The sequence below is a fragment of the Solea solea genome, chromosome 21 (assembly GCF_958295425.1).
Source record: "Solea solea chromosome 21, fSolSol10.1, whole genome shotgun sequence".
NCBI lineage: Eukaryota > Metazoa > Chordata > Actinopteri > Pleuronectiformes > Soleidae > Solea > Solea solea.
The window spans coordinates 16639528-16649743 of record NC_081154.1 but is presented as its reverse complement, the minus strand read 5'-3'; the positions used below and the strand labels follow the sequence as shown (position 1 = coordinate 16649743).

At 41.7% G+C, this 10216-nt stretch overlaps 1 protein-coding gene across 1 annotated transcript in view; it reads right to left on the bottom strand.

The window, feature by feature from the left end:
• Positions 1-813: 813 nt before the first annotated feature.
• Positions 814-10216, bottom strand: part of svild (supervillin d) — a 70247-nt gene continuing 60844 nt past the window's right edge. Inside the window, exons 17-29 of the mRNA XM_058620921.1 lie at positions 10050-10195; positions 9704-9879; positions 9146-9281; positions 7675-7975; positions 7328-7482; positions 6785-6887; positions 6441-6648; positions 6221-6354; positions 5982-6137; positions 4896-5039; positions 3849-3961; positions 3143-3298; positions 814-1331 (exon numbers count right to left, since the gene is read on the bottom strand). Coding sequence (XP_058476904.1) covers positions 1245-1331; positions 3143-3298; positions 3849-3961; positions 4896-5039; positions 5982-6137; positions 6221-6354; positions 6441-6648; positions 6785-6887; positions 7328-7482; positions 7675-7975; positions 9146-9281; positions 9704-9879; positions 10050-10195 — 2015 coding nt within the window. The 3' untranslated portion in view covers positions 814-1244. The remainder of the gene's footprint in view (positions 1332-3142; positions 3299-3848; positions 3962-4895; positions 5040-5981; positions 6138-6220; positions 6355-6440; positions 6649-6784; positions 6888-7327; positions 7483-7674; positions 7976-9145; positions 9282-9703; positions 9880-10049; positions 10196-10216) is intronic.

The window sequence follows — 10216 nt, the reverse complement described above, 5'->3', positions numbered from 1 at the left end:
GCACAGATGAAAGGCAGCAACGTTTCTCTCACACACACACACACACACACACACGTGTAATACTTTATGGTTGTACATTCACACACACACACACACACACACACACACGCACGCTCACATTCACAGAAACAACCTTAGTAACGATACAAAACGATTACATTTGGTCCCAAACAACCAGATATCAAAGGCAGTTTCACATGAGAACCAGGAAATATTTAGTACCAAACTTGCAGCAACAACAACAATAACAACAACAAAAAACAAAAAAAAAAAGGATTATTGGTCAATTTCAGTAATGCTGAATGTTCACGCTTCTGTTCCGAATCATCTCTGCCTCGATTAAAAAGGGACAGCTCGTGTTTCCGTGTGGCGGAACGCTCGCTGACGACATGGAAACACAGAATTCAGCCACGGAGCAAAGGATTCTAACTGGTAACATCATCGCATGATATCTTAAAAACCATGTCTGCCAATTTAACTCCGCATTAGACAGACTTTTCTTACACGAAACTCAAGTTTATGTCGCAAACCAATCAACTCCCTGCACCACATCCTTTCATTGGTTTATTGAGTGACACTAAAAGCTGTTAAATGGTGACATTAATTAGCAAAAATCTTCAACTATTGAACATTTAGGGGTTTTGGACTTAATTTTGTGATGAATACAGAAAGAAAAAGAACACTTTTACAACCACAGTCTTAGTGTGACACTCTGAACTGACCACAGATGAGCAGCGGTTTGTGTCGATTTCCTTCCTTTTCCTCCTGCGCTAAGAGATTTCAGCTCAGCGATTTACCGCAGCTACACAGAGATGGCTTGTTATTTTTAATGAAATGTAAAAATGGATGAATTTCAAAGCACAGGTAATTGCCATAGCAAACATACTGTCCGGTGAAAAGCCCACCAGTCTGGAGTAAACACACACAAAAAAACACATTCATTTATAGTATAATACATATTTATAATATGGGGGGGTAATTTTTTTTTTGACCATCGAAGCAGATTAACAATTGCACATAATTGTTGAGTAAAAGTATTTCATTGACACAGAGAAATATTAAAAAAAAGAAAAGAAAAAAGTGGAATTGTTTCTTTAAAAAAAGGTCAACGTTTGAACAAAACTGTACATTTGTCTTTTACCTTTACAAAACGACTACATTATTTAATTATTGGAATAAAAAGCTGCAGAGAACATAAAGAACGGGCAGGTTTGTTTGTTTTGTGTTGTGTGTTGTTTGCAGTTTTAAAACAGACCCTTGCTTTTCTTCAGATTCTTCTGCTTCCAGTTTGGCAGAGCGTTGAACTCGACTCGACTCATCTCCAGAAGTGTCTGCGGAGAACAGAAATAAATAAATAAGAAACGGAGGTTTGTATTTCATATTGAAAGCACACAGAATGTATCGCCACAGATGTGTTGGGGCCATTTCGAAAGTAAGAAGCAGAAAGCCTTGGACAAAAACATGAGAAGCAGCTGCGGGCGATCGGGTGAAAACAGGTCTTGCTCTTGCCTTTGTTCAATTCTTTCATCACGAAAAGTCCATGGAAATTAGAAGTGGTTTAAAGGCACAGTCTGTTTTTCATAGTGAGACCTCGAGCAGCAGCAACTACGACGACGACAAAACAACTACGCTGACAATGTTGGGAAGGAGTGTGGGAGACTTTCAGCAGCAAATCATGGCTGTCACCCTTTAGTAACAAATAAATACTCAATAGATGTATGAATAGATATCCACTTATCTATTTTATTGTCAACTGCTTATCCGAGATGCAGTTTCAGCTCTACTCGTTTCATTACACAAAACTGCCGTGACAATGTTTTATACGCGACGTCCGGCTCTGAATCTCTCTCTCGTCAGTCACGTACGCTCGCTGTAACACTCTTGCCAGTTTTTAAAAATGGATCGGTTGATTCTTGTGCCGGACGCCGCGCTCAGGACTCTTCCATTGACACACTCTCCCATCAGAGCGACATCACGGCCAGGGACAGTAAAAAGGCAACCACAATGAAATATGCATTTCTATGAATTCAACGAGTTTTGGAAAGATTTTGGTTAATGTATGTAGGGGAGACTGGGGTAAGTTGAGCCAAAGGGTAAGTTGAGCCACCCCCTTGTTGCTAGGAAACGGTAAAAAAAAAATTGATCATGTGACCAAATATTTGGGAGGATGGCATCATTTAATGGAGTTTGTGAAGGTAAGAACCTCATGGGTAAAGTGGTTAGACATTTATTTCCAAAAAAAACATTTTTCACTCTTGAAAGTGAATTTAGTCTTTCATACGTTTCATGAGAATTGTGTTTAGACCAAAACAGATCATTCTAAATGTGTTTTATACATCAATTGTGGTATCTATGTGCTACAACACGAGGTCATAAACCTAGCATTTTTAGCTGTGGGGACTGAAAGTCAAAATGGTAGCTCTGGGGTAAGTTGAGCCATTTGGCCAGGGGTAAGTTGAGCCAGTGGGGGTAAGTTGAGCCACTGGTATTTTAGCTGTAGCCTATATCTGCATTTGTATGAGTGGAGATCAATGCCTGTGTATAAGCGCAACACAAGCAGGGGAGCCACCACTGATGTTCTTGAAAGAGCCACCAGTGAAGCGAGAGAAGGGAAGTCTATTCGAGCAGCAGCAGAGGATGCCAAAATAGACAGAATGACACTGAAGAGATACATTAACAAAAAAGAAAAATGTACCTTTGAAAAAGACAGGCTATGATGGAGTAGCAGAGGCTAAAAGGATTCCCTAAGATGGCATGGAGTCTGAACTTGCCAAACATTATGTATAATAAACAAAAACACACATGAATGTGAAGAAGTGACTGTTATTTAGGGAGGGGTGGGGTTGAGGTGGGCGGGGATAGGCATACGGCTCAACTTACCCCGCTCCTATGCTCAATTTACCCCATACACGGGGTAAGTTGTGCCATGAAACCACTTTTTTTGGACATGCTATATTATTGACACAGTTATGTTTACACTCATTCTGTTTGTTTGAACAGATGCACAACATCCTGAAATATATGCAGATATATTAGTGAGCGTCAAAACTATGATTGCCTTCATGTAGTGATCCTAACTATGAAAAATGGCTCATCTTACCCCAGTCTCCCCTACTCATGCTTCCGCCTCTCAGTGTCTTACCTTGAAGTCCTCGTCCGACAGGTAATCCTCCAGGCGCAGAGGGTCCACTCCTTCTGGCAGTGGTTTGCGGGTGAGCTCCTCGATGGAGTACTGCTGCTTACTGAGCTTAGACAGCACGTCCTTCACCAACATCACTTTGTTCTTGGCGCTCTCCGCCTGCAGACACACACACAGATCACAGATAACAGATTACCTTTTTATCCCCTGGGGGAATCACAGGTCTTTTTCCACGCAGCAACACAACCAACCCGAGCATTCCATCTTAATCTGAATGTAAACACCAACATTTGGTGCACGGCAGCCAAACGTCCTCATTTTTAATCTGGTTTTGTAAAAAGAAAAGCGCCAGTAACGTCGTCCAGATGGGAACATTTCAAATGAGGAGGCCGGAGGACGTTTCTCCTCACCCCACAGTCGCTCCTGCACAAACATGTGACACTGTACATGTATTTACATTCCATAATATTAACGTAAAGCCAAACAGTTTAAACAAACGGTCCTTTATATTTAACCTGAAACGATACAGATTGAAATTTGTAACGGGAACATTCTGTAGCACATTAACTTTAATGAGGCTGATGGGGAAAAGAAAAGGCTGCTGGTTTCAATTACAGACAGAAACCTGAGCCTCCTTTGCTGAGACGGAATCTTTTCATTTTCGGTAAAAGTGATTGTACAAGGTCAGTAAAGCAGCCGAGTCTCCCACCTTTGAAGTGATGCTGGTATCCTTCTCCCAGTATGGAAAGATATTGGTGAACGTGAGGGGTTCAAAGCCTGCTATGACCAGATAAGCCAAAGGGGGGCGCCGGGGGTTCTTTTCTGTTAATTACACAAAGCACAGCATTGGAGAAGACGTCAACACTGAAAATGCAATTCATCTAAATTGAGGTCAAGCTTCAGATGACAATGTCTTTTCAGTAGAATTCAGTGGAAGTCTGAAACGTTTCTGTTGCCGGGCGAAACACAGAAAGTGTGTGACCTCATTTCACAACGGTTTTAGTGATTACACAGGAAATGTGTGATGTGTTTCACAATAAAAGCACAATACAGACTCAAGCAAGAGTCACTTTGTTTTATTTAGTTAGTAGATTTCAGTATGTGCCTGTTTTCTGTGACATTTTACTATTACATCACAAAAGAGTTTGTTTTGTTCTTTCTAACATCGAACATCAATACAGATATTTAAATAATGATGTAATAATAAGAATGACAATTAATGATGACAGATTGCAACAGCTGCAACTAACGAATATTTTCAATTTATCCGTCGATTATTTTCGAGATTAATCGTTTGGTCCATATAATATCAGAAAACCTTAAAAAATGTTGATCGATGTTCGTCAATCCTGGAAATGAGGACGTTCTCAAATGTCTCGTTTTGGCCACAAACCAAAATGATTGACTTTTAATGATTTCTTTGTTATCCAGAGCAAAGAAATTAAGAAAATATTCACATTGAAGAAGCTTAAACAATCGGAAATCCTGTTTTAATCATGAAAAAAGCTTCAAACCGATTAATCAATAATCAAAATAGTTGATTAATTTAATAATCGATTAATAGTTTCAGTTCTAATTGAAATAATTTGATAATTGGGTGTGTGCTGTGTAAATAGGGCAGAAGCGGCTCATTTTTCTGACATATCTGCTTAAATTCAATTAATAGACAGACGCTCCTTGCATTTATGGACAGATACATTTTGTGACATAGTGGAAGCATTTCCACCCCAAACACCAAACGCCCGTGCCCTCTGACCTTTGCAGTACTGCAGCACAGTGTCCATGGCACATTTCCTCTCGTTGTCCCAGCGCATCTTTGCAGAGCCGGTGCACTGTGTGTCGTCAGGCTGCCAGCCCTGCCACAGGTAGACCTCCATACGGTTATCCAGCAGGAACAGAGCTGCAGGCGCATCAAACGGAAAGATTTACTGCACAAGAGCATCCAGTATACAGACAGACATATCGTCCACTGTGGATAGACGGTTGCCAAGCGCTGCCACTCAAACATCAGAGTGTGAAAGAGTGTTTTGAAACACCAGCACCAACCTTTACTTTTGCTTAAATGACATAAAAACAACCCACTTCAAACTGTTTCAGTAGATACAGGATAGTGGTGTTGGTTAGTAATGGTGTTTAATCAATATTAATGCATTAAAACTGCCCTCTTCTGGAATTATCGATCCATTATATCTCCTCCTTACTTACTATGTTCTCCTAAGTATCCGTAAATCAGAGCCGTGCAGGCACAGAGGTGATTACAGTTGATGCATCAACTCCAAACCACAGGGTGGTGTGCAAAGAATACTAATCTTTGGATAAACCGGAGGTCAATGTCAACGTCTGCTTTAGATACACGTACATTAGAACAGATGAAACAGTATAACAAGCGTTATTTCTGCGGTTGCGTTTATCATATTTGTGACAGGAATTTTATTTAAAGCTGCTTCAGAAAAACAAGTGAAATTTGTTTTTGTTGACCCTTTTATTTCCACAGTTTTAGTTTAGTTACAATGCAACCTCACACATTTAATAGGTCATGTAAAAGGGTCTCTGTGTGTCAAACTTTTGACTTCTCCCCTGTGTGACGATGGTAAATTCTCCATAAAGACACATTTCTCCATCGTCATGTGATTTGTCTCCCTGCTTTTGTGCTGCTGCTTATAAAGAAAAGTCTGCTGAAACGTCGCCCCTGACTATGTTTACATGGACACAAGGCGTCGGAAAATAAACGCCTGATGGGAATAAAAACATGAGTCGTCATTCGGATCAGAGTTCATATGAACAGTCGAGCAAACGTGACCTAATAATGAACAGTCACAGACACAGAAGAGGTGTGGGCTACCTGGCTGTTGTGTGGCATAGAGGTTCTCCTGGAGGAAAGGCATGGCCATGACTCCCTCCGTCACCCGAGCAGGATACAGCTTCTCCTCCCCTTCAAAAATCCCGGAGCTGGCACTGAGGCGGAACAGCCGGGGCGTGTAGTTGTATTTCCCTGGATCTGGAGACCACACATGATTAGCGATCTCTCTTTTTGATAAATGCCTTACTGACTCTGAGGAGCATGTGAATGTGAGCGCGCACCTTGCAGCATGCAGTCGTAGGCCTTCTTATCCTGCGCACCCAGAGCCTTCACCAGCTCTGGAGGTTCAGCTCCTTCTTCCACCTCCTGAACATTCACACTGCTGCTGCTGCTCAGACCTAACTCTGAGGGACACCTGAGCACAAACACGCTGTCGTTAGCTCCACCACAGAAGCTTCAGCTCTGTCCATCATACACACACACACACGACACGCGTCTTACCTCTGGGTCAGTTTGTCCACAGCTCTTTTAGCCACTTGCCTTGCACTGACGTGTGCTTTACAGCCGTGCCACAAGTAGAGCTGAGCTTTCTGAGCATTTAGCAGCACCAGGCTGGCCCGCGAGCGCAGACTGGCACGCTGGCACTCCACCTCCACCAGCGACGCCTCCGCCTGTGCCTCACCACGGACACAGAACAACCTCCAGCCTCCTGGACACAAGTGATTAGATTCTCTCTGAAACTATACTGTATATTACAGGTAACAAAACAGCTTGAAATGATTCAGTGATGCTCCGAACCACAGAGTTTATACTGAAAATAACTTTTTCTTGTTTTTTGTTGTTACCTTTGTTGTTGGCACCATCCTCTCTGTTTCCCCTGTGAATGACCAAACCTCCCTGGAATAGCTGGAGGAAACATGGAGGCTCTTTCCCCTGACTCACCAACACCTAGACACACACACACACACACACACATAAAACATCCATATTATCAGATCCACAAAGTCACACTAACCTGTACTGGCTTTTGCCAAATCAATGAGATTACAAATATAGAAAAAAAACAAAATTGCATATAATTCAGAGGTGCATTTCAACCCTCACTACCTATTAACATCAAGCAGGAGCACAGAGCTCTCTCATGTGTGTGTGGAAATGCCTTTAGGGTCTTGTACGTGTGGAAAAGCTAACAAAAGCATGTTCCACTTCCTATTGTTCTTCTCATCAAAGATCCGGCCCCACAATACAGGAAGTTGTTGTTGGAAGTCAAACTGTTCATTTTGGCTGTGCTTTCTCTGCCATGTGTTTGTCACTCTGGTCGTGCACCGTATAAGAGCACAGGCACCGTGAGAATAAGCTATAAGTGGTTACAGAATGATGAAACTCACTTGCGACCCCCTGTGGCTGCCCAGCTCCACTGTCATGAGGGCTGAGGTTCCTTTCTCACTGACGCTGGAGTGACGGCCCTGCCAGAAAAAACAGGCGGTCCTCTCTCTTCCAGACGCTGCAGCACTCAGCTCCCCGGGTTTCTGACGCTTGCCCACTGACAAGACACATCCACAGTCAGCTTTCACCATTATAATAAAAATCCATCTTTCCATAATATGGTGGATGTATGGTGTATCGTATTTTGAATAGGGATTGCAGGACCAGGTTTACATTCACATATTTGCTCCATTCATTTTTTCATATTTTCATAGTATTTACGACTGTAGCTATTCAATGTCCGACTCACCCAGTGTGGTGACTGAATACTTCCAGCGGATGATGTAAGCATCGCTCTCGTGCAGTTGGCCCAGGCTCTCCGCCGGGAGCTCCTCCTCACAGTGCTCCTTGATGTGCCACATATCTACAGCCACGGTGGCTAACTCCGCCTGTCGGCCGTCCTCCGTCCTCACCAGGCCGTAGCCCCGCTGGACATCTACTCCCTCCAGAGCGGTCTTCACGGGATCGGGCTCATTGTCCAGCAGGGCTCTGGCATCACATGGCTGTAGTTCCAGTTCGAGTGGGGAGCGGACAGTAGAATTGACCGGACTCTGAGCAGGGGAGAAAGTTTTTTACTAGTTGTTACTTTACTCACTATAGTCATTATTTTGTGTGTATTATGTACAGTCAAATGTTTGGCAAAAGATAACTTGAGAAAGCACTCAGAGAGAAGAATCCTCCACCAAGAGTCACTCTTAGTACGGATCAATATCAAAATCTGATGAATGATTTTCATGGGTCATGACCAAAGTTTATTTTCACATTTGTCTTTTAACTAACCTTTTGGGACGTAAATATTTCAACATTTTTGTCTTGTTGTTGGCGTGTTTTTATCATTTTATTTCACTAATTTAAAGGTCTACCTTCACGGGAACTTAAGAGAACAATGGGCTTTGTCAGTCAAGGCCAAGGCTCTCTACAACAACCTGCTTGTGGAGATCTATCCTCCTTTTTAAACCAATTTTAATAACATATTGAGCTTTTACTGAGGCTGAGTGAGCATTATATTCATTTTAGTCATTTTTAACTGTTTTTATTCAGCCTTTTTTATATTTTATTCTATTATTATGCAGGAAAACACTTTTTTATAATAAGTTTTTCTTATTTCTTATTATTATTTTTATTATTATTATTATTATTATTATTATGGCTTGAAGAGGTTAAGCCACTGCTTTAAGCCCCTGACATGTTGCGCCTGGATGTGACTTATTTGACAGTGTGAGTCAGTGTGAGTGTCCTGTTTTTTTTAAATCACAGTTGCAGACAAAGGCTTTCAATCAAACAGTCCGTATATTTATTTTCCTTGCCGATAGTGTTCAATTGTTTCATTGCAATTACAAACAAACAAACAAACAAACATAGCAGTCAATTACGATGGTGTACTGACTAACAAACATTTCTCTCTCACTCCGGTCAAAAACTGTTTTGCTCCCGGTGGAACACCTGCCCAGACAAGGTTTAGTTCCTATTTATAACCTTGTTCAATTTGGCTCCTACATGGATAATAGGACTTTATTAAAAACCTGTACAGATATAACTAATTCCTAAAAGGTAATCATTAATATAAATGTAATGAATTAAATCTTAACATCCACAAAAATCTGCTATCACCAGTTGTAGAGGTGAACATACACAGTTGTTACATGTACAGCTAAACCCCTCTACATTACTGCTAATTCTTTTTTTAAATACAAACATGCCAAAGTGAGTGTAATCTCTACCTTGATTTCCTCAGCTTGAGCAGCTTCCTCCTTTTTCTTCTCAGCCCAGTCCAGGAACTTCTCTTTGAACAGTGCCGTCTCATTGTGCTCCGACAGCCGGCCAAACAGAGCCCAGCTCGGACGACCCTCCCCCTGCCTGGATCACACACAAATAAACACAGATATTTAAATATACATATATATATGTACACACACATATATATGTACAGTATATATACATATATATATATATACCTACCTATATGTACAGTATATATACATATATATATATACACACATACATATATATATATATATATATATAAATATATATATACACATACACACATACTTATACATATATACATACACACACACACATACTTATACATATATACATACACACACACACACACACACACACACACACACATACACATATGTATACAAAAAATTTAAAAAAATGAATTCATAGCTGTACTGACATCCTAAAACCACTAGGGGCTACAATAACACAACCAATAATCTTACAATCTCTCAGTGCTTCTCCACTGGAGTGGATCCCTGTGTCATACTCACTGAGGCACATCCTCATTTGTGCACGAGGCATCTAAAGGGTTGACTCTGCAGTTGCTGTAGTCGTAGCTGCCAGCGTAGAGCTGTTTGCCCAGTTTCACCGCCACTTTTCTGTCTCCTAAGGGCACATCCTTCCCATGCCACACGTACACTTCACCGCCAAAGTCAAACACTAAGACCTGGCCCGACAGCAAGAAGGAGCACAGAGAGAGAGAGAGAGAATGTGTGTGAGTCTGTGAGTGGACAATGCCCTTTTGGATGATTTATTAACACCTCTTTCATCATTTTTCCAGACTTTCTATGCAGGCCTGAACCCCTTTTGGGGTCATCACTCTCACAGTAGCTGTACCTCCTTAGAGTTGAGCAGGGTGACACTCGGGATGGATGCCCAGGCTTCTTCATGAGGCACCAGTTTGTCCCCCTGCAGTCTGTATACCCCATTAGAGTCCAGCACCCCGCTCTCATAGAGTTCATCCTCCTCTGGCTCGCCTGCCCCTATAAAACACACATACACAG